General features: G+C 50.9%; 1 protein-coding gene across 1 annotated transcript in view; it reads left to right on the forward strand.

Annotated features, from left to right (window-relative positions):
- PDIA5 (protein disulfide isomerase family A member 5) overlaps positions 1-27333 on the forward strand; it is a 92502-nt gene that overhangs the window by 60020 nt on the left and 5149 nt on the right. Inside the window, exons 11-15 of the mRNA XM_046002962.1 lie at positions 4397-4533; positions 17102-17172; positions 17688-17848; positions 20817-20947; positions 25032-25102. Of these exons, the coding sequence (XP_045858918.1) occupies positions 4397-4533; positions 17102-17172; positions 17688-17848; positions 20817-20947; positions 25032-25102 (571 nt within the window). The remainder of the gene's footprint in view (positions 1-4396; positions 4534-17101; positions 17173-17687; positions 17849-20816; positions 20948-25031; positions 25103-27333) is intronic.

Raw genomic sequence — 27333 nt, forward strand, 5'->3', positions numbered from 1 at the left:
GGTCAGCATCGGGCAGCCCAGTCCAGCTGTCTGACCACCAGTGATTGCTATGTCAGGGGCACTCATGGGGACAGCTCCTCTGAAGGCATAACTATAGCCCACCCCCCAACACAGCAAGGGTAGTGAGACCACCTCCTAAAGGACCCCCAGTGAGCCCCCTCATCTCACACCCCAGCAAGAGCTAGGATCTGTCTGTGCTGCCAGCTGCCTTAATTTTTAAGAAAATATTTTTTGCTTTCAAGGCTCTTCAAGTGTGGTACGTTATTATAGAGAAACTTAAAAGATATGTATTCTATAAAATATATATTTATATATATAAATATTTATCTATATATTTATTTATTTAAGATTTATTTATTTATTTGACAGAGAGAAAGGGAGAGCACAAGCAGGGGAACAGCAGAGGGAGAGGGAGAAGCAGACTCTCTGCTGAGCAGGGAGCCCAATGCAGGGATCAATCCCAGGACCCTGGGATCATGACCTGAGCCGAAGGCAGATGCTTAACTGACTTAGCCACCCATGTGCTCCTAAAAATATAATTAGGCAAAAGGAAAAGCCCTTCCCTCTTCCCCACCCAAAGATAATGTGTTGTAATATTTTGGTGAATGTCCTTCTAGTTTCCCCCCTACGTGTATGTGATTTTTCCCTGTGGCAGGTGTTTTAAGTCTTTACCAGTTTTGTCCCACATCCTGGTGGTTGGCAGTGTTCCCACCTTTCCTGCTTTCTGGCACCTCTTCCCCTGGTATTCCGGTTGGCTGCTCAGGGCTTCCGTGTGGCCAAGTATGAAAGAATGAGCATGGATCTGGCCTTACTGACTCTCTGCATGACTTTCAGTAGCCCAGGAGAGAGGAACCCAGATCTCACCTCCCGCTCCCCGACCCCTGCCATGAATGGCTGGCCACTGGGCACTGGATGGGGCTAGGTGGGGACTTCGGGGTCTGAGTGTGCAAGGACTCTGAAGTGGGTGGGTTGATCATGGCAGGTGTGCCCCCTTGTGCTCCCACTGGCTACATTTCTCATTCTCTCCGCAGGCTTCATGCTGCTGCGTTGGGCTTGGCACCTAGAGGGTGTATGCACAGTAGTCTATTTTGACTGAGCCGGTGTTTCTGCCTGTGTATTTTTATTTCAGCCAGAAGCGTACTGAGCACAAAGTTTGCTTGACTTATAATGTTTACTGTATCTTCTTATCTACCGCATAGGCACTGGCCTCAGATAAGGGTCTGATCTGTATGAACTCCCCAGTCTGGAGAGCCCAGGAAATCGGAGTCGCAGGGTAGGAAGGGAATAGAAACATCAGTGACTCTGCCCCTCGCGGTTTGCCTTGTCATGTTTGCATGACCTCAGAATAGACATTGTTACCCCAGTCCCACTCAAACATCTCAGAGAACAAGGCCTTCATTCATGTTGGGAGTCATCTACTCCTGCTGGAACAATTTCTGGATTTCATATAAATGATCTCTAGGAACATGCAGGTAGGACTTTACACATTTCTAAAGTATCTTACTCTGGAGCATTGTCTGTCTCGATGTAGCAAAGAGGGAAAGAAAGACCCCCAGATACACTGTCTTGTAGATGTTTGAAGTCAAGTTGGTTGCCTAAGCCCTGAAGCTGGTGAATGGAGGAAAGGGGGCTCAAACCCAGCTCGTCTGACTCCCAGCGTCCTGTGAGTCTGCTGTAGAGAGAAGAGTCTTACTTCTGGTGACTGGTTTCCTTCTCTGGAGCTTCCACCTGGTGGCATTGCTTCTTTTCTTCAGAACCACAGAGAAGTTAATTTCTCTTTCTGATGCAGTCTGAAATATTTGAAGATCGCTGGTGTGTTGCCTACGTCTTCTCTTCTCCAGGTTAAATGCCTCCAGTTCCTTCAACTGTTCTCACATTCCATCATCTATTCAGAAAGCATTCACTGAGTGTGTGCTGCCTGTTCAGTGAGGAGCAGTCAGAGGTCGCCCCGGTCTTAAGGACACAAATTGTGAAAGGCCTAAGTCAGGAATAGTGGTTGGCTTCAGACGTCTACTCAGTCCTCTTTGCAGTGAGCCCTCTTACCACCATGCCTAGCTTTGCAATCCTCTCTAGAAAGTTCAGCAGTTGTCTGCTGGGTGGGAGAGGGGTGTTCACCTGGCTGGTAGCCTGAGGGCCAGGATCTGAGGGCCGAGCTGCTTAGGCTTCTGGTATATGCCCTTGTTTCCAGCCTCTGCTGGGGCCCTGCTTCCAGGGGCGATGCCCTGGGGTCCTTCAGAGCCTTCGCCTTTGTTCCTGGTGTGGTTGTCGGGCCCCGGGCCCCTGTCCACATCTGCGCCTCAGGTCTCTGCCCACTGTTTTGCAGGGTCACTTTCCTAGCTTCTAAAATTGCACTGACCTCTTTTCCTTTCTTCACCATCATCTTCTTTCCTGTTCCTTTTGCTCCTGTGGGTTCTTAGGTTTTTTAAGTCCTGTTCTGTTATTTTAGTGGTCTTAGAGTGTGTTCTCTGTGTTTAACTAGAAGTTTCTCAGGCGCTTTCATATGCTTGTACCGCATCTAAGCCGTGGCTTCTCCATTCTGTGCTCTCATAGGATGTTTAAAAGTTATTTTAATTTCTGAATAGATTCCATTCACTTAATTAAAATAATTCTTTAAAAGATACTTGAAAATTATACATTGAAAAGTCTCGCTTTCACTGGTTTTCTTCATCCTGTTCTACCTCCTCCCCCCTTGAGGCAACAACTTTGATTAGTTTCTTTATGCAGATGCAAGCAAATATGGATGACTATTTTTTATCTCTCCCTCCTTTATGCAAAAATTAGTACACTGTGGCCTGTTCTGTGTGTCCCAGTGGTCTATCCACGTCAGTGCCTCGAGAGCTTTTTTTTCCTCCTTATCATGCTCAGCCCCCGTTGTGTGGCTGGACTGCAGTTTATGTAACCCTTTCCTCCCAGTGAGCACTGCGTTGTTCTAGTCTTTGGCACGGCACACCATCTGCAGTGAATGCTTCAAACGTACATAGTGTTGCACGTGTGCATTTGTACTGGAACAGTAAATTCCCTGAAGTGGAGTTGGTGATGTTTGGAGCCCAAGTACGGCAGCCTGGGTCTCTGGGTGCTGGTCTGGGACTGTTGTCTGGTCTGGGACTCATCCCAAGGCATGATTTTGCCACCAGCACTATCTGACACTGCATGTACACAGGCTGGAAATGGTTTGCCCCCTTCCCACTGCATCTCTCTGCCTGGGCCTAGGAGGCCCTGCTGAGGCCTCCAGCAGCGAGGGCTTCTGAAGGTGACATTGAACCTGGGCTCTCCAGCCGGTGGGGGCGGCCCATCCTGTTGTGTCAGCCATGTTCTCACTCATGATCTCTACCCTGGCTGCCGACACTGTACACATTTTTCTACAGTAGGCTCTCAAAGACAGAAGACCGTGGTTGTCTTTTCACATTTGTCATCCTAAAGGGCTTTTTCAGCACGGCAGTTAAGGGGCTCTGGCAAAGGTGCCTGTGGCAGCAAAGTGGCTGGAGCTTGTGGCCCCCGGCAGCCTTGTCCTTCCCTCTGGAGCAGTAGAGGGACCCTGCGAGCCTCTCCCTGGAGCAGCTGGTGACGCATCTAGTGGCTTGCAGCCTGCTGAGGTTTTCAGCCAGCAGGTGGGGAGTGGGCATCTGACCTCCAAGCCCGGCTCCTCCTGCTACAGCTCTCTGCCTCTGGGGGAGCTGGATAGCTTTGTTCCTGGACTCTAGGAAGGACTAGTGATGTGGTGTAGATGCTGTCAAGGTTAGGGTGCCCCTGACCTGCTTCCCCTTGGTCCCCCACTCTTCCTCCTCACGACCATCCTCCCATGCTGGTCAGGGAACAGGTTGCAGCACTCATGTGACAGCCCCCCCCTTTCCCAGCCCGGAACCCCTTTCCCCCTTCCCCCAGACTTGGTCCTTCTCAGACACTCAGCCTCTCTTTCCTCCTTACCACAGCGCGTACCACTGCCCCCTCCCCCCCGCAACCTGTTCTTTCCTCTCCCCACTCTCCACCCTTGCCTGTGGGGAGCTACCAAACCAAACACAACAGTGAGCATTGCCAAAGGTCACTCTTTGTTGTTATTTATTCTCTTCGGGTTTGTTGGAAGTTTGAAAGAGCTTGAGATGCTGTCAAACCCCCAGATTCCTGGGAGGCAGGGGGATTTCTTGAGCTGCCTGGGGAGCTCTAGCTAAAAGCCACTGTTTGTAAGAAGACATTCGGCTAAGCCCCCGTGGGGCTCTAGGGGGACAGCCAGGTGGGCAGGGCCAGATAGTTCAGCCTCTGCTCCTCCACTGAGGGGTTTCCAGTGAGCCCCGGCCATAGGCCATGTGAGCCGTGGGGGCTACAGCCAGGGGGCTGGATTTCAGAAGGGCTGCCCAGGCCCTGGGCTTGCTCTGAGCTCTGCCTGTTTTTGGTCTTCCAGTCCGCAGCCGCCACAGCCCCAGGTCCCCGAGACTCCCTGGGCAGATGAGGGCGGCTCCGTTTATCACCTGACCGATGAAGACTTTGACCAGTTTGTGAAGGAACACTCCTCTGTCCTCGTCATGTTCCACGCCCCATGTGAGTGGAACCTTGCTCCTCCCGCCACGTCCTCTCCTCCCTGAGCATAGGGCGGACACTGCTCTGGGATGCGTGTCCAGTGAGCACTTGCCTGTTGGATGCCTCCCCTGTGCGGATGCCCTGGTGCCAGGCGAGGTCCCCGCCCCCACAGCGCACACGGCCCACCCCACGTCACCATCGGAACAGCACAGGTGCCCTGATCAGGCCACAGGGCTCCTTGCCTCAACCTGGAGGGCCTGAGCAGCTTCCTCTAAGTCAGCACATTGGGAAGTGCAAACGAATTGTCCAGAATTGGAGGAATTAGGACTGAAAGGGCCCTGAGATACCAGCTAGAACAGTAATCACCCCTAATCTAGGTGGGGAAATTGAGGCCTCCAGCAGGCCCTGTATCTTGCTCAATAGCTAAGAGGGCATGGTGAGGCCAGGGCCAGAGCCTCAGATCCCCCAGTATCTGGAATGTCTTTCTTCCTCTTCAACCTGAAAGTTTCGTAGCCTGAAGCAGCCACAGTGGATCAAGGAAGGGAAATGTGCGAATGCTGTAGAAGGTGTTTGCAATAATGACTGGAAAGCCTGCAGCCCAGGAATTTCCTAGGCCAGTGTCCTCCCCATTCCCACGAAGAATGGAAAATTGATTGTAATTTGTTTCCAAGCGGGAGCAGATTGCTCCTGTGGAGGTGAACAAGGGGATGACAGCCCAGGGATGCAGAGTTCCTGGGAAAGGTGGGCCCATCCCCCACCCCCATGGGTGGGCAAGGTGGGTCCTCAGAACCCCAGGACGGGTGCGTATGTGGCGGGGGTGGTGGGGTGGGTGTGTGTGTGCTCTTCTCTCAGAGCTTCTTGCCGGCTCTTTGGCCCAGTGATGGTAGGGAAGAGATTATGAAGAAGAAGAACAAGCAAGAAATAACTGCTTTGTAGACCAGTGCTATAACCATCCAGTCCACGGAGCCACCTTCAGCGGGGGAATGTAGTGGTCATCGTCACAGGGGTGGGGATCTGTGTGCAACAGTTGTGTTTCAGCCTGTGGCGATAAAGCAGCTCCCTGCAGGGTCCCCTTCTTTCGTCTTACCCACAGTGCTGCAAGGCCAGGACAATGAGCCCCATTTTACACATAAGGAGACTGTCACACAGAAGTGGCCCAAATTGTTCACTGCTCCGCAAGTGTAGTACTACTGACCCCCTCCCCGTGCCCCTGCCTTGGGGTAGCACTTGGGTTTGGTTAGTCAGGAGCTATTCGTAAGCTCAGGATTTCCCCAGCTCCTTCTTTCTGAGAAGTACCAAATTCTTTTTTTTTTTTTTTTTAAAGATTTTATTTATTTATTTGACAGACAGAGATCACAAGTAGGCAGAGAGGCAGGCAGAGAGAGAGGAGGAAGCAGGCTCCCTGCGGAGCAGAGAGCCCGACGCGGGGCTCGATCCCAGGACCCTGAGATCATGACCTGAGCCGAAGGCAGCGGCTTAATCCACTGAGCCACCCAGGTGCCCCAGAAGTACCAAATTCTTGAGTAGATCCAGAGGTAAAGTCTTCTTACGACCCTTCTTCTGAATTTCTAGAAAACTAACAAATTGCCCCCAAAAGCTAAGTTTTGGAGAGCCTCCTGATTAAGGGCAACGATGGGGCCTTAGGAGCACTTCACCCCCAGCTCTGCCCAGGCCCTAATGAGCAGGGCACAGTGTGCACGCAGCTGACACGTGTTCTCAGGCCCATCTCAGAGCTGCGGCAGAAGCCAGTCTGGTGGGAAGTCACGTGGCACGTGGAGCTGGGATCAGCCCACCTGTGTCCCTGTCCCCACAGACGAAGTCGGTAGTGACTGGCTATTTTCACTTCCTCCCTGGGAGCTTTGTCCCTTGCAGCCTGACACAGTACTGAGTGGTTTGAGCAGGGGTTCATGATTGATGCATCTAAGCATGAAGAGTGTGTATCCCCTTTGAAGAATCCTGTGTGGTATCCAAAAACAGTATGTACCACATAGACTGGGATTTTTTGTGTGTTCTTTCTTATAGTCTTAGGTGGTGAGCAACTCACTGTAGGAGCTAATGCCTCCAGGGTCTGGGGGCTGGAGCTTGTCTGTAGTGTCCCTCCCTTTCTCTTCCCCTCATGACTCTTGCTCTTCCCTCCCTGAACCAGAAGGATCTTGTTCATCGCTCCCCCCTCCCCCACCCAAAGGCCTCTGTGGGCACAGAGTGAGGGCTTAATGGACAAGAAACAAACCAGTGAAGTTGTTCAGAGCTAAGTTAGAGAAAGAGAACAGGGAACCAAATGGCAGCTTTTGTTTTCCCCATCAGTCATTGTTATTAATAAATATTTTGAAAGCCACCGCACTCCTTACAGAGCCCTGTTGAGGGGACTCTGATTTCAAACTTAGCAAACAAAGACGTCTGAGGCTTCTGTTGGTGGGTGTGTGCTTGGGAGGAGCCCTGAGTTCTCTGATGAGGCCAGCCCTGTGTGTGTGTGTGTGCGTGCGCACGCGCATACACCTTTGTGGGTTTATTTCTGCTGGACTGACAGGGACAGGGATCAGGGCAAAAGTGTGCAGTGAAGCTTCCTGTTGAGTCCTAGCTCTGCACAGTCCCTCCATATCCAAGAGCATGCTCTGTCACCTGGCAAAGGATGGACTGTGTGTGGTTTTCAAGAGGATTCGGAACCCAGGAGGAGATAGCTGGGAGCAGAGAGCTCTTGGCTGCCTACCTGTGCAGCTCATGCTGGAGCTCCAGGGAATCCAGAGCAGTTGTGAACCACTTTTGTGGGGTTTGGGTAACCAGGAGAAAAGGACAGACATCAGGAGGCCAGAGACTGGCCATGCTGTCCTAAATTTCCCAAGTGCATAAAAGGTGAATTCTGGAAATCACAGCAGTATGATAGGTTTCCATCTCCGACCAAACAAGGAGTGGTTTAGAAAATGACCATGCTGGAGAGTTGGAAAAACAAGTTGGGATCTGTCAACAGAGAAGACCATAGTTTGTATGAAGGATCACTGATTTGTTTCTTGTGACAGGATTACTGGGTTGATGAATTAGCATGTCTTTGTTCTGCTTTGTTTTTTAATTTAATTTTTTTTTCAGTGACCCAAAATTCATTGTTTATGCACCACACCCAGTGCTCCATGCAATATGTGCCCTCCTTAATACACACCACCAGGCTCATAGCATGTCCTTGTTTTATCAAAAGCGAGTCTCTGCTTTCCTGACTGAGATGAGGGAAAAGGGGTGGAGTGGCCCACCTTCTTGGTGCTGAATGACTGTGAGTCTAGCTTCGTTCTAGCTGGAGGGTGGTACTTGTTTTTTATTCAGCAGTTTTGTTAAAACTATATATGTTAAAAAAAAAAAAAGACACACTTCTAAATCTCCAAAGGTTAGAGCTGGAAAAAGGATAACTAGCTAAAATATTGAACAATTGCATGTAAGATTTTTGAAGATGCCAACAGACTGAAATAGTAGGGCCCAAACCGAAAAGCTGAATTTATTCTTAGGACTTTCTGGTAATTAAAGAGGAATGCATGTACATATTATAACAGGATAATATGGGAAAATATAGAGAAGAAAATTCACACTCGTGATACTGACTCCCAGAGAGAGCCACAGTCCCTCTTTACACTGTTATTTCTATGCACAGAGTATATGCTCAATGTCTCTTTCTTCCTTGGTTCTGCTCTTGAAAGGCCAGGAAGAGAAAGGGTCTTCAGCTTTCCACCTGATTGTTGCCTGCACCGGGTGGCTGCTCCCTGGCACATGTAGGTTCCAGAGGCAAATTACTTTGTTCCGTGCCTAGAACCTTCATGGAGCGCCCATGGGACTACTCTCCTGGGTTCTTGGCAGGAAAGGCACACGGGCCCCTCATTGTTGGATATCATCAGCAGTCCACTGGTCTGCTTCTTTCCCATCTTTTCCAGCTTTCCTGCCACTTGCTCCCTCAGCCTCATCACCTTCGCTCCCTTCCCCTCGGATTCTAGCTGGAGTAGGTTAGAAACCTCACAGGATCCTTCTGCTTCCTCTACATCCTGATGTCTGAGTGGTCACTGAGCAAATAAGCACAGGCCCAGCACAGGGTGGGCCCCTCCACGCACATGAGCTCCAGCCCTGACCTAGGTCACACCATGGGAGTGATGGGAGCTGAGATTTACAGGCGGGTTTGCCCCATGGACCTTGCCTTCCAGAATCAGGCTGAGCCTCGTGGGGAGGACAGTCTGTGAGTAGCGGGCTCTGAGAGGAGGGTGTGCACTGCACAGGGCAAGGACAGAGCTGAGGCCTCCCGTAGAGCCCTGGGGGCAGCCCGCCCTCGCTCTGCACTTCCCCCTTTCCTCCATCTGGCCCTCAGTGTGGAGCCTGGCATGGGTGCAGGAGGCACTAGACCCAGCTCTGCGATCCCCCAGAGGACACAGTGTCCACAAAGGGTGTGGCAGCAGGACACAGACTTCTGCTGCTCCCCGGGCCTTTTGTTTCCTTTTGCGGCATTCTGAAGGAGAAAAGTCAGACTACATGCATTCACTCCTCTTCTTGTCCTGCTTGCTTTACTGCACTAACATCCACCTGCTCCTCCTCCAAGAACCTCCGTTGGGACAGAGGAGGTCACAGCGCTGAAATAACACCGCCTGAGCGAGCATCACTCATGTGGGGACAGCAGAAGGAACATAGGGGGGCTCCTGGGGAGGGTGTCCCTGAGGAGCAACCTGTCTTCTTTCTTTTTAAGATTTTATTTATTTATTTGAGAGAGAGAGGGCATGAGAGAGAGAGAGATAGCATGAGCAGGGGGAGGGCAAAGGAAGAGGAAAAGGCAGACTCCTCGCTGAGTAGGGAGCCTGCTGTAGGGCTCAATCCCGGGACCACAAGATCATAACCCAAGCCAAAGGCAGATGCTCAACCGACTGAGCCACCCAGGCGCTGTCCTCCCCCACCAGATGTTTTCTTAGAAATGTGTGCTGGAGGCTGCTGGGCTGTCCCTTTAGATTTGGTGGCAGATTGCTGTCAGACTCCAGATTTTCTGCTTCTTAGTTTCCTTCTCATTCTCAAGTAATATGACTTTTGTAGAAAATCTAGAAAGTACAGAGAAGTATAAATGACATCAGAAAAAAAAACCCTAGCTATAATCCTATTATCCAGAAGCAACCATTTTTCACTTGGTTTCTAGTTTCTTTTCCCCCATTTTTTAAGACTTTTCAATTAGCATATAGTTAACTGACTTATTTTTCTGATGTGTAGATTTGTGTAACCATCATGCCATAAACTCCTTCGTGCTATCACTTTAATTTTTTAATTGTACCAATAACATAAGGATAATAATGGCACTTTTGTTACTGACCATCCAAAGTCCAAGGGAGACATAAGACTGTAGGGCAAACAGTGAAAGCCCTCACTGCCCACCCTGCCCCCTGACCAGAGGAGACCACTGCTACCAGTCAGTACGACCTTCTCCTTCTGTGCTTCTACCTGAATAACAGGGTTTTCGTTTTTATTCTTTATGTAAATTAGATCATCTCCTGTCTTTCTGTTCTGTGGCTTCTTTTCACTTAGCAGTGGGTCGTGAAGATTGTTTTGTGTACATGTAGATGTTGGTGTATAAATCTACCTCAGTCTTTTTAATCATTAAGTAGCATTTAATCATTGAGATACAGATCTTTTTTTAAAAGATTTTATTTATTTATTTGACAGAGAGAGAGATCACAAGTAGGCAGAGAGTCAGGCAGAGAGAGAGGGGGAAGCAGGCTCCCTGCTCAGCAGGAATGCTGAGGCAGATGCGGGGCTCGATCCCAGGACCCTGAGATCATGACCTGAGCTGAAGGCAGCGGCTTAATCCACTGAGCCACCCAGGCGCCCCAAGATACAGATTTTTAATCATTTCTTGTTGATAGACATTTGCCGACAGCCTTTGATTATTCAGACAATGCCATGAACAGTTGTAAACATATGTATTTGGGAACACGTCTAAATATTTATGACTAACTCCTCAAACCGCAGTTCTGGGCTGCGGGATGTGTGCTTGAGTTTCGATACATACTGCCAGCTTCCCTCCAGAAAGGTTCCATCACCCCCGGCCGTGTGTGACAGAGCCTGCGCCCTGGCTGTCTGTGACAGAGCCTGCACCCTGACCGTGTATGACAGAGCTGCATGCCGGCTGTGTGTGACAGAGGCCATGCCCCAGCCGTGTGTGACAGAGCCTGCATCCTTGCCAGCTGTGGACACTGTCAGCCTCTCATCTTCCTGCCAAACTGGGCAGAAGGGCAATTTGTGCACAGCTCCCTGGCCTTCAGAGAAATCAAGTGTCCTTTCATGTGCTAGTCAGCCTTCTGTATTTCTGCAAACCACCTATTTGTATCCTTTGCCCATTTTTCTACTGGGTTGTGTTTTTCTTCTTGACCTAGAACTCTGTACTTAATGGGTAGTAATATTTATCTCTTTTCTGTGTTCCACATGTTCCCTTTGTAGTCTATGGCCAGCTGATAGTACCTTTCATTGCATAAAAGTTTTACCTTTTGTGTGGTCAAATAGTAAGTAGAATATTTATGGGGTACTTACTATGGATCAGGCATTCGTTCTAAGCACTTTCCATACACTAACTCATTTAACGTTCATAACAAATCTTATGAGGTAGGTATTATGATTATCCCCAGTTTACAGGTTAGGAAAGAAAGGCATCAGAAACTGGCCAAAGGTCGCTTAGCTAAAAATGTAGAACTAGGATTAAAACCTGCACCCTTGAGCCTTCTGCAAGCCTGACTTTCCCCACCTTGACCTCTGGGATTCATGGCTTGCTCGGGAAATCCACCCCTCAGATATAAAACTAGTGCCCTGTGTTTTGTTATAATATTTTTTTTTGTCTCGTTCTTTAATTCATCTGGATTCTTCATTCTGTTGTGCCAGATGGGAGGAAAGGATTTAATTTTATTTCTCTAAGCCCTTTTTTTTCCATGCATGTTTTTCTCTTACATTTTTCTTAAGATTATCTTATATTTTCTTATGTTATTAAAAATGCTTTTCTGTACATGCTTTTTGTGGTCACATAATATTCCATTGTATAATGGCACCATAAATTACTTAACCAGCTCCATAATGTTGAAGGTTCAAGTTGTTTACCGTATTTCTGCATTATAAATCACACTGCAGAGAACAGTTTTATGCATAAATATTTGTCCACATGTCAGATTATTTCCTTAGGATAGAAGCCTAGAAGAAAAAATTTAAAAGCCTGTTATCTATATTTTCCACTAATACAAAGGAAGAAAACAAAACCCACTCTCTTTTTGCACACGAAGAGGGCCACATGATGGATGGAAGCATCCGTCAATGTGAGTGTCTGCCCCAGAGTATTTGTGAGTATCTATGAGTCAGCTTTGTTGTGTAGACAGCTGGAAGCCTTAGAAGAGCCCTGAGGTCTCTGGGGGTGCTCGTCACCATGTTAGAACATGAGTGTTTCTGCTGGCATCTGTAGGAGCCCCACTTCCCTCACAAGGTTCCAGGCAAGGCAGCAGGAATGTGGGTAGGAAAATCCAGGCTCCTGTAGAGGCTCAGCTATAAGGGAGCTTTCCAGATTAATCTTGGTTCCCTGGAAAATTCCTGCTCCAGGATCCAGGAAAGTCTCCATAGCTGGTCTGTAATAAAATCGCAGGTGTATCTAAAGTTAATGTAATCCAGGGGAATTGGAAAGCTTGAGGTTGACGGGAGGCAACATTCTGATAGCCAGGAAGGAGTGTGCTCAAAGAGTTGACGTGCAGCCTCTGTACCAGGCCATGAAAATCAGCATCCGCACACTTACACAGATGATAAAAACCCAACAAGGAACTTGGGCAGTAAAACTTAATGGCCTATCAAATCACAATCAGAACATTAAAACGCAGTGGGCTGGAGTCCTGCTCCTGCTTTCTAACCTCCCCTTCTGGATGTCCTGCAGCCCATGCCACCAGGATATCCTGAAGGCTAGGCCCAGGATTTAGGGGCTGGGGTCAAGGCAGGCATGACCCAAGACCCATGAGTCTCCAGAATAGGTGGGTGCCAGCAGAGGACAAGTTTGCGCAGCCAGACCTTTCTCCTCTTTGGGGCCTGGCCAGTCTACTTCCCCTAAACTTTCTTTATAGAAGCTTGTTGCTTGGCCTTCCTATCTTGTTCAGATTGCTGAGGGAATTCATGGTGGAAGCACAAGCCACGACTAGTTTAGGGTATGAATGAGAAGCTGTAGAACAACATCCATAGATGGATTTCCAGAGCTGTTTTCCAGACCTTGTAAGGAGCAGGAGAAGTGTACACATGGTGGTGGGGAGGGAGGGGACATGCCTAGTGACTGGCTTGGCTGCCAGTGATGCTAGATAGAAGTGTTTAGTCAAACCAGCAACTGTTCAGGTCCAAGCAGGCCTCTTGCCCCAAAAGAATTTCACCCAGTTAAACCTTGTGTGCACAGGTGTAAACCTGAACCATCCAGCCATGAGGTTAATTCATCCAAAAAGCGTGCAGACTGTCATCCTCTGTACCAGGGATGTGACGGTGAGCCGTACAGATGGCAAAGCCTGTGGGGAGCTTCCACTCTGGTTGGGACGGACTGGTTCAGAGAAGCAGGTTACTCCAACTGTTCTGAGTACCGTTGAGAAGATAAACAGGATATTGGAAGAGACGTGATGCGTGAGGCTCGTTGGGGTTAGCTGGTCAGAGGATTTCTCTGTGGAAGTGAAATTTGAGCTAAAGCCTGAATGATGTGAAGTGATCAGCCATGCACAGACCTGGGGGAAAGATCGTGTTCCAGGTAACTGTATGTGATGAGCCCTGAGGTGGAAAGGAGCTTGGTCTGATAGAACAGAAAGGAGGCCATAGGCTGCAGAGCGGAGGACAGGAGGGAGGAGACCAGAGCTGCGGCTGGTGGCTAGGAGAGTCTGATGGCGTGCGGCCTGTGGCCATCGTAGGGTCTGGATTTTGATCTGCCTGTGACGGGAAGCCATTGCAGAGTTTCAGCCGAGGGGGTGTGACCTGATTTATGTCTTGAAAAGAGGTCCTGGCTGCTCTTAAGTATCAGAAGGCAGCAATGGAACAGTCACAAGGCCGGCATGGAAATGTATGCATAAGAAGGACTTTGTGAGTGGAAGAGGCGTGAGCAGTTTGGTGGGGTGGAGTGAACTGAAGACTCAGAGCAGGGCCCGGAGCTTGGCAGGCACTGTGTGAGATGCCTGGTCCATCGGGGCCATGGCTGTGGTGATGAGGAGTGGGTGCTGGGGGCCAAGAGAACTTTGGAGAAAAGGTGGGCTCGTGTGGACATGGTGATGGGAACTCCAGCCAGAAAGTCCACCTTCATCCCATATGGAGGCCCCACGTTTGTCACTTTGTCTCCCAGAGCCACCATTTCTGGCTCTAAGGAGCTTTGTCTTGTCTGTCTCATTGGGCTGCCAAAGAAAGTGTGTGGAAGCCCAGGACAGAGGGCAAGTACTTTCATTATTTTAAGGAGAGTCCTGGGAGACTGAGCTGGAAGTTCAGGAGAGAGGCGTGAATGCAAGCTAGAGTCTGGACATTTCCTGGCATATCTTCTACCTCTCCCTCCTATGTCTGTGACAGACCTTCGTCCCAGTGAGCGAGTTCTCGAGCTCAGAGTGCATCTCTGGCCCACCACTGAGAGAAGCTGGCCAGTGATATGGAATCTATTTGCCACCTCATCTGGGCAGTGACACCAAAGGTCCAGTATCTCATAAAGGTTTGAAGGTGAATTTTCTCATCTTCATGGGTCCTGCCATATTGACTGGGATATTTTGGAAAGGAATCACGGTTTTTCTGTCAGGGGCAATGGATGGCTTTTCTTTGTCCTCCCTCCACCCCATCCCCACTCCATCCCACTGCCCACCTTGACTACAAGCATTCATATCCTGTTTAGGGGAGAGGGTGGTCAGGAGTACATCTCCCTGCCTGTCCTGCCTTCTTTGGAGGCCAGTTGGAGTCTTGAGCCCAGGTCCTTTTAGGCCTGCCCTGATGTTCTCCCTTGTGCCTCCTGGGTTGAGTGGGTCTGACTCAAGCCACTCACTTCCTCCTTTTTGGGGCAGGCTGAATTCTTGGGTGACAAATCAGCACCAGGAGTGAGCTTCCTTTTCCCGACTTGTCTTCATGTTAGGTGAGCCTCCAGCACCCTAGTCAGGGAACACCAGCTTAGCAGCAGGCCAGTGGGGTGCTTGATACCTTGGGGTGGGTTGCAGAGAGCTGTCCACCTGGAGGTAGGTGGGCAGGGGGATCCCCATTAAGAGTCTAGAATCCCTTCATCCCCACCATAACCCCCCCAAAATGACTTATTCCTTTTATTTTAGTGAGAACCAGAAAAAAAAAGTTCATTTTTACATACTCCGTGTTATGTCTGTGGAGTCTTCCTGAGAACATCTCAGTACCTGGATGAGTGTGAGAGGGAACCCAAGCCTGGACTCCCATGGGGCGACTCTGTGCTCTTCTGCCCTCCCCACTCCCCCAGGAAAGTAAATGCCTCAGAGTCAGGCCTCGTCTGCCATGGCTTTTAACCTGGGATCTGGGAGTCAGTCAGGGGATTGGATCCCTGTGAAGTGAGACATAATTTGGACTATATTGGCATCAGTATTGGAGGAGGGAAGAAGAAGCTTTATTACATTCTCAAGCGTGTCAGGAAGGCCTAGAGCCCCAAGCTGAGCCAAAGGAGACATTATCCATTCGCTACTGTGGGCAGCCGCTGCCTACAGCAAGTGTGGGGAGAGGCCCGGGTGGCGGACGGTGGGCTGCCTGTTTTCCATCTGGGCGATGGGTCAGTGGAGTAGAAGTAGCAGTGCGTGCTCTGTGTGCCTCAGGCACATTCTGTGAAATGGGGTTTTGTGGCTGTTCCTGAAAATCTGCAAGGAATCTTTGTTTGAAATTGTTTCATTGGGGAAAACACATTTTCAATTCCAAACAACCCACTTACCAAAACAAAACAAAACAAAAAACCTTTGTAACCTGGTGGCTTAGAATGTAACAAATGGGTTGTGATAGCATGAGATGTTTCTAGCTGGAAAACGACATTCTTGTGTTTCCCAATTTCATGACAACCATGTCACCCCTATGGTTCATGAAGTCCTGAGTGGGCTGTAGTCAGAGCACAGGCCCATAGGTGTCCCTCATTTTGGGGCCCGTTTGAGAAGGGTCAAAATGCTGTTGCAGCTGAGAATCGTAGCTGCTCCCTGGGCTGGATGCCATCGGGGACTGTTCCGTCCACGGGTCATGTCATGGCTCCCGAGTGCTCTGTCCAGGCGAGGAGCTCGGCAGCTCTCCAGCCCGGGAGCTGGATGATCATTTACAGTTTCTACTGTCAGTGTGCCTGGTGGGTGCAGCATAGCCACTGTGGACCCCTTGTCCCTACAAGAGATGGGTATGCAGGGACTGAGGAAGCTGGGGACGGGCAGCAACAGAAGAGACAGGTTTGTGTCCCAGTGCCACCTACGGCTGGGCTCTGCGGGAATGACCTGGAAGAGAGAGGCACTTTTGTCCCAGTCCTCTGCTCCGATGAAAGCAGGAATGCCCGTTCTGTGGCTCAATGGCTTCTGGAGGCTGTCGGAGGTGTCCTCGGCTAATCCTGGAGGTCTGTCTGCCTCCATGTTTCTCAAGACAGTTACGAGAATTGCGGTGCTGTCAGCTGCCGCACAGCAGCCCCTGTCATGAGGCGGCCATGGTTTGCCCCTGTCTGCTGCTTAGCCTGCTTCCAGTCTGGAAAGATCCCGAAGCTGGCTGTGTGGGGGCCTGAGCCAGTCTGGACCGCCTCACTGAACAGCCCCTGCAGCATTAAAAGCCAGAAAGTACTCTCTATGCAAACAAAAGTTGTTTGCAGATGTCCTGATGTCACCTATCAAAGTGATCCTTTACTTGTTAATGTATCATATTTGATTATTCATGACATTACTGAACTTGCATGGTGGTAAGGAGAGGGCAGAGCAGTATTCGTACCAAGAAAGAGGCATTCGGAAAAGATGATCCAGATCCCTGCGCCTGTCCTATCATAGGTCCTCCCACGTGGGAACAGTTGGAATGTATTCTTGCTTCTGGGAATGCTTATTCCCAACTCAAAGCGCAGACCCTCTTCTGTCTAGAGTGTGGGGGGCGGTGACAGGGGTAGTGGCATGGGGCTGGGAGGCCTTGGCCAATTGCCCACCTTCTTAGTGCCTTAGTTTTCTCATCTGTAAAATGGAGATAATACCAGCTTATACCTTTGTAGGGCTGTTGTGAGTCTCTGAAGCACTTAGAGCAGTGCCTGGCCCTCAGGACCTACATGTATATGGGGAGATATATATATATATACCTATGTGTATATATATACCTATGTGTGTTTATATATATATATATACCCCCATATATATATAGATATATATATATATAGGTATATATACATATACATATGTATATGTTGCCAGTATTTTTCATGTAGTTGCTTTGGTTTTGCCTCTGGCACTCCCTCCCCCTCCCGCACTGAGTGGATTAGGGGAAAGGTTTCTGTCCTCTGCGCTGGTGCTGCTTTTCTCTCAGGTGCCCCTGGTGTCTGGGAATAGGGCGCCACTGTCTTACAGAGGCAGGGGACCTCACTGGAGCCTCCGTGCCATGGGAGTGGTTTCTCTCCTTCCCACAGGGTGTGGACACTGTAAGAAAATGAAGCCAGAGTTTGAGAGCGCAGCGGAAGTCCTCCACGGAGAAGCAGACGTAAGCTTCCTTTCCTGAACCTCCCCCCACCATTTTCCTCTGAAGACTCAGTGACACAGATCCCTGCAGGGACTTTCCCCTGCAGGCTCCCCGAGGTCTGCAGCACTTCACCGCCCCAAGTACACATGTCTTAGGTCGGAGGGGCCCCTACCTGGGATGGAGGGGTGCAGAGTGACTCTAGGATCCTGCTCCCACCCTGTCCATGTGGCCTCTGCCAGGTTGTGGCCCCAGGGTGAAGCCCCAGAGTTCACCCTCTTTACTCTGGGACCTTGGCTCTTGGGAACAACCATAGTCTACACAGCCCTGTTGGTAGGACAGATTTAAAAGTCTCCCTTCAGCCCACAAATAAACTGTGGACACCAGTGGACGTATCCTGGGGATGTATGAGCCCCGGGGCCAGCCACCCAGAGAAGTGCTGGCAGGTCCCGGGGGGTTGGGGGCTGGCGTCTGGGCTCATCTTCTGCCAGCACCACGTCTGAGGCTGTCATGCATGGTTGGCCTCTCCCCCATCCCAGAGCTCTGGTGTCCTTGCAGCTGTCGATGCCACTGTCAACAAGGCCCTGGCAGAGAGATTCCACATCTCCGAGTTTCCCACTCTGAAGTATTTTAAGAACGGAGAGAAATCTGCAGTGCCTACACTCAGAACAAAGAAGAACTTTATTGACTGGATGCGAAAGTAAGTGTAGCAGGCTCAGCAGCACATCCCGACTCCTGGCCGCCGGCCCCTGGAGCTGGCCCCATGGACGCAGAGGAGCCCTGAGGAGCTGCTGACCTTGGCTCAGGGCCACAGGAGCCAAGGTGGACTTGACTTTCCCAGTTCCAGAGCCACCTCTGGTGTGCAGGCCACGTGTCCTCATCCAGCCAGTTTCACTGGCACCGGGGGCAGTGGGTGGCATGTTTCTCTTCTTGAGGGACCCCCTTTACCTGTGTCCTAGCCCCAGGCTTCATCATGGCGTCTTACTCCATCTGCTTGAAATGGCTGAAGGGTTTACACAGCTCTTGACATTCAGAGCTGGACTCGTTCAGGCCCAGGTCTGCTAGTGGTTGACTGGACCTCTGGGAGTGTCCACAAGGCAGCCTGTGGCAGTTTGGGGTTGAGAACATAGACAGTCAAGTGCTCCCTCAGTCTGTGTAGTAGTTTGCTGATTTACCACAACAGGAAACACAGACTTACAGCTCAACAGCAGGAGTTTACTCTCTCACAGTTCCACAGACCACAAGTTCAAGATGAGATGTCAGCAGGGTTGGTCTCCTTGGCTGTCTTCCTCTCCGTGTCTTCACACGGTCTTCCCTCTGCCTCTGTGTCCTAATCTCTTCTAAGGACACCTGTAAGATTAGGGTAGGGCCCACCACAGTGATGTCATCTGAACTTAATTATTTCTCTAAAGACCCCCATCTCCAAAGACAGTCACATTCCAAGGTACTTGGGGGCTGGGACTTTAACATGTGAATGGGGAGCAGAGCACAGCTCACCTATAATGGCCTACAAGTCCAGAGAACTTGAGTAGCCTCATAATTACTAGGCCAAGGACCTCCCACTCCCCCATGGTCTTTGGAACCTACAGTCCTGAGCATTTCCCTCTCCTGTGAGGGAGAGGAAGCGTCACACAGTTGCCCTGTGCGGAGGAAGTCCCAGGCCTTGCTTGAGAGGCAGAAATTGATAAGATATAGTTAAGGAGACTTTCTCCTGTCTACACCCTTCCCCCAAGAAACACACACACACACACATACACAAACACACTCTCTCTCACACACACCTAGAGCTTGAATATTTGAGAATATTTCCTCATTTTAGCACGGGGTAGGGGAAGATAAAGTAAAAGAAGACATATTCCAGCCTTTGCGGAGGTCCCTGGTACCCAGCGTTAGGATGCCCAAGTGAAAACCAAGACTTTAGAGTCACAATGTGACATGAGAACTGTCCAAAATAGCAGTGTCCAAATTGAATTCCTTTATTAGGACATTTGTGCTCAAATGGGTGTATGCATGCATCACCTGGTTTTGAGGTGCTCATTTAAAGTACAGATTCTGGGGCTGCTGTCCCTGAGGCTTTGATTCGGGAGCTGGGAATTGGAACCCTTAGCCACAGTGTTTTGAGAAATACCTGCTTATAGAATTGGAGCAAAGTTACCATTAGATTCAGGAGAGGCTCCTGCGAGGAGGTGAGCGTGCTAGCAAGCTCTTGGTCTCAGCTCCTCCCGCTTTGTCCTGCTCGTCACTGAGAGCAGGTTCAGTGGTTCACTTCCAGAAGAGACGAGGTACTTACCCTTTTGGGCCTCTCAGTGTCAGAAGCAGGTTGCTCTTCCCACCTGCCTCACTAGCCTCCATCAGGGGCCGGTGCTGGTACCCAGGGAGGATTAGCCAGGTGAGGGTTCAGGCAAGTCCTTGGGGCTTGCACTTGTGGTTAGAGAGCCCAGGGAATTTGGAGTGGCCTGGACGCAGGTAGGGAGCCCCTAGGATCTGTGTCCCTTTTGTGCGTTGTCCCTACTGCTGAGCGCCTGAAAAGCACTTGGGCAAAAGCAGAGGTTTTGGAGTCTGAGAGCCCTACACTCCGATGGTGCCCCCGGGCCATTTGCTTGACCCCACTGTGCCCCAGCTTCCCGTCTGGAAAATGAAAACACTTTCCCAAAGACTTGTCTAGAGAATTAAATTAGACTCCTGTGCTTAGCACGGTGTGTGGTGTGGCAGTGCTCAGAGGGAGGAAGCTGTTTTTATTCTGATGTCGGCTGCTATGTGGAGCTGTCACTGACCGTATCCCTACGTAAGTGGTAATTCCCTCCCAGCCTTTGCCAAGTGCCTTTTTATCTGCTGCCCATTTCATGCTCAGATCCTATGAGGTCAGGGCTTTTAGTTTTTGTTTTTTTAAGATTTGTTTATTTGAGAGAGAGAGAGTGCACACGTGCGCATCGGGGTGGGGGCAGGGGGGAGAATCCCAGGCAGACTCCCCACTGAGCACGGAGCCCCGCATGATGCAGGGCTCAGTCCCACGAGAGATCACGACCTGAGCCGAAACCAAGAGTCACAAGCTCAACTGACTGAGCCATGCAATCGCGCCCAGGTCAGAGTTTTTATTCCTTTTTCCTTGATGAAGGAACTGAAGTTCAGAGAGCGTATAGGTGCCTTGTCTAGAAACAACGGTTCTTTTGGGAGCTCAGAAAGCATCCTCAGGCAGAGCTGAGGATTGAGCATCCTCAGGCAGGACTGAGACGTGTCACCCAGGAGCAGGGTGAGCACTGGTGAGTCTGTCTGGTGGTGTTTCCAGGCTGTGCACAAGGGGTGTGCCGTGGGTGACTATGACGTGCTCACCAGCAGGCTGGCCTGGGGACGCAGGAGCCCGGGCAAAGGAACTTCTATCCCCATGCAAGAGGATAGCTGGTACCTGGAGAGGTGTCCCGCCCTAAAAGGGGCTCGGGTCTCCCACACCTTCACAAAATGGCTTCCTTATAGGCTCCTTGGAGGGAATCAGTATCTCCGCAGACGGTACAGAGTTGTTCGTGTTTAAACTCAGCTTGTGAATTACACTTTAGGAAGGATATGAAGTGATTTCTTCTTGAGTGCTCCTCTGGGTGGGGGTGGAAGTGTTTGCCCTCACCCAAGCCTCTCCTTATGACTGTCTCCCCTCCCTCCCCTGCCCATTCCTGCAGCCCTGAGGCCCCGCCACCCCCAGAGCCCACCTGGGAAGAGCAGCAGACCAGCGTGTTGCACCTGGCTGGGGACAACTTCCGGGAGACCCTGAAGAAGAAGAAGCACACTTTGGTCATGTTCTATGCCCCTTGTGAGTAGCTAGGGGTGCTCACCATGGTGTGAGGCAGAGGGGCGGGCCAGACCAGACCAAGAAGATCCCTCCCAGTGACCAGGGCAGCCACAGGGAGACTCTGAGCTCCTCTGTGCTATCTCCTTCCAGGCTAATATCCTTCAAAATCCAGGGCCTCCTCCTGACAGTTCTGTCAGGGTCTCTCCCTCTTTCTGGGGAGCCTTTCTCCCCTCGGTGCTAAAGCCATCCACTTCTGTTTGTGGCAGGAACTGCCATAAAGTTGCTCAGTCTCCTCCGGTCCCTGGAATCTTCAGGCTGCCTGCCTCCCACCTGCCCCTTCCTTCCACCCCTTGGCTCCCCTGGCATCCCACTAGGCACTGACTTCATCTTCAAACCTTGGAATTTAGCTGACCCATTTTGGCCTCTGCTTTCCTTGTCTTCCTGAGCATCCCCAGCCCAGCCCCCTCCCTGACCTCCCTGACCTCCCCACATGGCTTTGATGCCATCAGGTTTGAGGCTGTGGGAAGAGCACACTACATTCTTCTGAGCTAGCTTCCCCCAATCCCCATTTTCATCAGAGTTTAAGTTGAGGAAGTGACACGTGTGTTTGTGACCTTTGGATTTTGTGCATAAAATTTTGAAGTTAATTGATACTTAACAGCGAAGGCTCTTGAATTTCCCACTCTTCCGCTGGCCTTGTCTCTCTCCCCCAGGTTATAGCTCAGCTTAATGGAGTGGGGATAATAAAGCTCCGCGCTGCAGAGAAGCCAGGCAACTCAATCTAGTCATAAACCTGCTTGCTTGTAGCCAGCCCTCCTGTTGGCTCCCCTCCTGCCCCACTTTTCCAGTGTCAGTAATCCCTAATGCCTCTCCTCCCTCTCACTTTTTGGGAGGGGCTGCCTCCGCCAACCTTTCCCAGCCTCAGACCTCCACCCTCCCGGCAGCCAGCCTGTCGCTCTGTTTCTGCCTTTTGTTCTCCAAGTGGGAGTGGGACTTTGGGTTCTTTCTTGCTGAGCCTCTTGCTGTCCTCATCTGTCCTTAAGGCACGCCTAGAAGGCTGAGTGGGGTTTAAGAAGCTGTCTTCTGTCTGGGCAGAACAGGCTATGCAGGACAGACAGCAGAGGGCATGTCACCAGCCCGAGGCCTCAGAGCAGCATATGACAGAGGGGCTCTTTCTGTCACAGACCTTGTTCTGAGAGGAGGAGCTTCCCCAGCAGCAGTGAAGGCCTGGCCACACAAGTCAAGGTCCTTGACCGGCTACTGGGTGGACTTTTGTATGTCCAGACTAAATACTTTCCCCCCAGAAATGCTCCCCTCTTCCCCCAGACCTCTGGAGTCAGGACTCCTACCCTCTGGGCTACTGATGACCCCTCTCACAGAACCACTGGGTGCTGGGTGGTATCTGGGGCCCAGGATACAAAGGAAGGAGATGTGGTCCCTGCTTGGCCTCAAGGGCCTCCTAGTCTGCTCTGGCAAGAAACAACCCCACTCGGGGCCGCTTCACCCCATGACTCAGCTTCTGTCAAAGGGCCTCACACCTAGAGGTTCCCTTTTCCTCCACTGCATGTTCCTGTCCCTGATTCCTGAATCTGCTCCAGATTCCTGAGACATGTTCATCAGGGAAGTGGATCTATCCAAAGACAAGTCTTTCAAAACTTTTTTCAATTACAAAAATAATACATATTTATGTATTATGTAATACCTCTTGATGCTTATTTACATATAAAGAACCAATACTACAGGAAGGTCACACCCCTGGTAAAGGTAGGTGTGAAGTGAGAGCAAAAGCCAACCCCCATAGCGTTCCCCAGTCTCCCTCCCACCTCCTGCTTCCCTGCCCCACTTCCTACCTCCCCACCTTGTCCCTTGCTTCCCAACTCCCCCATGTACCCAGCCTCCCGCCTCCCCCTCCCTCCAGCTTCCCCAGTTTCTACACAGATCTTCCTCCAGCTGTTTCCTTGTTCTCTCCTATTCCAACATTGCCACCCCTCCCCCCCCCCCCCCCACACACACACACTTTGCTCTCAGTGGTCTGGTCCCGGTGACTGCCCTTCTTAGGACGGCCTGCTGAGTCTCCAGCTATGGAACTTTCTATCCTGTCCTAGGTCTTTGTTTCTGACTCCCCGATCTGGAAGTCTTCTTTGGTTTCCTGCTACAGAAAGGTGATACCTTTTTAAAGAGCCGCAGTTAAAAAATCATGTCTCTTCTGACCCACCTGAGACCCCTGGGAAACGTCGTCATGCCCTTTCTAAAACAACCTCCCCTTCAGTTACCCATTGCCTTGCCTTTTCTTTTCGATAATGGTAAAATTAAATGCACCAGGTGATTAATCCGAGACCTAGATACTTTAAATTGATGGTAATAGGAATTTGCTCTAAGCTGATAGTTGCCTTTATACTTTCAGTAAGCAAAGAGCTTAAAAGGAAAAATTAATAGTGAAACCAGATTTGGGGGGAGGGGATGACTTATTTCCAGCCAGCCTAACGCTGTTAGTGGGGCATCCATGTGCCACTCCCGAGGGACCTCTAGGGGCCACAGGGCTGGTGCTCTGACAAGCCTTGTCAGCCAGCACACTGTGCCCTCTGAATGTTTTGAAATGTATAAACCATCGTTCCTTTTGAGTGTAACATTTTCATGAATCTGAGTATTGTTCCCTCCACTGGGTCAAATTAGTAAAGTGTTCATATATAATTGCCATTGAGCCAGTTCAACAACCATCCTTTAGATCTGCCACAGGCACTCTGTCGCATGCGGTGCTGCTAGAACCCATAGGCAGCCCAGCTCTCTTCCCCACACCTGCAGCGGATGTGGGCACAATCCCCTGACTGCCCTCCCCATCACGGTCCACACTGCTCTGGGGCCAGCTAGCTGCTCCGCCAGCCGGCAGTATGGGGGGCCCCGCCCATCTCAGGAATTGGCTCAAATGTTAAATGCATATTAAAGTTGTAGTCTAGCCTTAATTTGGTTTCACAAAACTCTTTGAAATGCTAGTCATTATTGTCTTACTTTAACAAGAGAGAAAGCAGATGAGCAAAACCATTTCTGTTCCCCACCTTGGCTGGCCCGACTGTTTTGCCAGCTCTCCCTGGGGGTCATTTGGCCTCTCCCACCTGTGTTTTGATCAGAATTAATTACCAGTGTCAGGGAACTCCTCCCTCAGAGCAGTTCTATGCTCCTGGCAGTTGTGTGCAGCGGCTGGGGAATGGTTACAGGAGGGGGGCTTGGGTTTGGATCAGCTAATGCTGAGGGAGGTTGCCAGGAAAGGGGGTCTGTCATGTCAGGTGACATTTGCGCCACTGTCACACCCAGGGCCTCTGCAGTTATGGATCCTTGTCCATTGTGACCAGCCTCTTCCCTCAGTCAGGAACCCGGGCCCTAAGAAGCGTTGGGGACTCACTGTAGCTTATCCTCCTTTCAGCCTGATCTTGGATCTCCCGTCCCTGAATCGCAGGTTCAGGTGGACTGTAGAGCGAAGGGTGGAAGGCTAGCAGGAGGACCAGAGGCTCGGTTTGGCCATGTGGTCCGGGGTGGGGATTGAGCGGGGGGGGGCTCAGGTGGAGTGGTTCCTCCTCCCACACCTTTCCCAGTCCCGTTCTCTCAGCTATGAAGTGGACAGTATGTACCGCGGTCCCTAGGGAAGAAGAAGGGGACTCTGTGACAGGCTCAGAGAATCCTGAGCACACATCCTTCTTTTCCAAGCCCAGAGCTCCCCCCTCTATGCTGGCTCCAAGGGCAGCCCTCTGTGGAAGGAGCTTGCAGAGCAAGACCGCAGCAACTGTCTCCCCCACCCCCAGCCTCTTCAGCCCCGGTGTGTGACGGGAGGATGGGATGGTAGGCCCTACGCAAGAGCAGACCTGACGTTTGTACAGGAACCTCTCTCCAAAGTCCTTGTGCTGACAGCAGACACACAGGGCAGTGTTTGAGTGGCTGGGTTGACACATGGACCCTGATAGTCTGGTGTGTAAGGGGTGGAAGTCAGATGAACCCTCACCTGCTGTTGGATGGAGGGAAGCCCCTGGAAAGGCTTCTCTGTCAGTGCCAGGAAGGACCCTTGGCCCTGCAGCCTCCCTCACGCACAACACTTGATCCTTCCCCTCCCCCGCAGGGTGCCCGCACTGTAAGAAAGTCATCCCACACTTTACGGCCACCGCCAACGTCTTCAAAGAGGACCGAAAGGTAAGGATACCCTTCTTCATTTCTTGTCCTGCCCCTGACTTTGCTCAGCCCTCGGTTCCTCTACTTCCCTCCCTTCCGCTTCAGCTCCCTTTCCTGAATAGACTCTGCTGAGATCAGGGAATTCCTGGGAACCAGGACATTCTTTTCATAAGGCAGGATTGGGCAGGCTGAGTGTCTGCTGAAGAATCAGCTAGCTGAAAGGGGTACCCTGAACTATTTCAGCCCTTCCTGGGAAGAGGGGGCTGGAAAAGGGGTCACCTGCTTATTTTTAGCATTTGAATCTTTTTACAGTAGGATTTGTAGTCATGCATTACTTATGTAATTGAAAATACAAATAAAAAATATCCAACAAAAGTGAACTGGAGGCAGTCAAGGTGGAGGAGGGCAAGGCTGTCTGCAGAGCCTCGTTCCGCCGAAGTAAAAGGCTCATGCAGCTGCCGACTGATGAAGCATAAAATTAACAAGCTAGAACTGCAAATTGGATTAAAGTGTGGGGAGAGGGCACCCCCAGGCACCTCCCCAGGCAGCTCCAGCAGCCAGGGCAGTGTGGGCTACCACTAGGTGAGGGCAATGTGTGACTCCGGGGCTGAGGGATGGCGTGGCAGGGGCAGACCTGGAGCTCAGGCACGGTGCAGCTTGACTGCTGCTGAACCATGTGGCTTGGAGAAGTCCTGTCGACTCTTCAGCCCTTGAGTTCTCCTCTCACCAAGGTTGGCATCCTGCTATAGATGATCATGAAGACTCTTCCCAGCCTGGGACTCTGTTGTGGGAACCTGTCCCCCACCAGGCCTCAGAAGCATGCTGATACACACCCAACCCAAAGCTGCATGCGTGTGCTCCGGTTGGGGTCCTTAGGTGCAGCTAGAGCAGGCTGGGCACACACGCCAGGACATGCCAGAGTTGGCTCTGGGTGGGGTGATAGTGACGGCATGTAAGCACTGTACAGGGACAGAAGGTCAGAGGGAGCCAGGCTGGGTCACAGGGACATGTGTGGGGAGGGGGACAAACTTGGGACTCAGATCCCTGGACCCTTCCCTGGACTCAGGATGTCCTGTTGTCACCCACAAAGTCTGGCTATGCCTTGAGGCTTCCTTCATCACATCAGGAGGGAATATAAGGACCAGAAATCTTTTCTCCTTTGTCTGCCCCTTGGCCTGTATTGAGAGGGGCGTGGCAAGAAGGGGCTTCCTGTCTTCCATCTCCCTCCCCATCCAGACCCCTCTGCCACCCAGGTTCAGTTCCGGCACGACTCCCTCACAGTCTGGGTGTTAGTTGGTGTGGGGAAGCCTTTGCTCCCTGCAGCCAGCATAGGACTGGCAGTCAGTCCACATTGACACCCATCACCTCTCACCTGGAAAACTCTGGACAGACAGTAAAGTGGCTGAGGTGTGGGGTCTCCCTGTCCCTGGGCTGCTAAGGTCTCTATGGCTCCAGGGTCTGTGAAGGGATCACCTCAGTCCAGGTGGGGCCAGGCTGGCTGTGCCCACAGTGAGCAGCCAATGGCCAGTCCTCCTCTTCCTTTCTCCCCTCTGCTGATGCACAGGAACTCCATTTCCACAGGGAGCCCTCCTTCTCCAAGACACTGAAATGCCTTTGCTTAATTGTCTCAGCTTGGGACAGTAATGTTACTGGCCTTTTCCTGGGGTCAGTCCCTGTTACTTCCTCTCTTCTCTCCTTCCAGCTCTCTTTATCCCAAGCTAGAGATTACCCTCACTCGTTTCCAGGAACACATTTAATCTCGTGTCCTCTCTGCCAGGCAGTTGGCAGGCCTGGGGTTCCTGGACATGACTCTCGGTAACACTAGGGGAGCATTCGTTCTCGGCCCGGGAACTAAAGTTACCCATGTCACAACTGCTGGGTGCCATCCTAGAACTGTCCCATCAGGGGTCTAGGGGTGGTTCTAGAAATTTGTAATATTTATCTATCTTTCTCTCTGTCTCTCTCTTCCTCTCCTTCCCCCCTTCCCTCCCTCTTCCTTCCTTCCTTCCTTCCTTCCTTCCTTCCTTCCTTTTTTTTTAGAGAGGGAGGGGGAGAATCCTAAGCAAACTCCACACTCAGTGCAGAACCCGACATGGGGCTCAGTCTCACAACCCTTGAGATCATGACCTGAGCCAAAATCAAGAGTTGGATGCTTAACCGACTGAGCCACCTAGACACCCCAGGAATTTGTAATTTTTAAGAGTTGCCTCTCGTACTGGCCAGTGGCCGGTGTTTGGGGTCCAGTGGCCCAT

The sequence above is a fragment of the Meles meles genome, chromosome 4 (assembly GCF_922984935.1).
Source record: "Meles meles chromosome 4, mMelMel3.1 paternal haplotype, whole genome shotgun sequence".
Taxonomy (NCBI): domain Eukaryota; kingdom Metazoa; phylum Chordata; class Mammalia; order Carnivora; family Mustelidae; genus Meles; species Meles meles.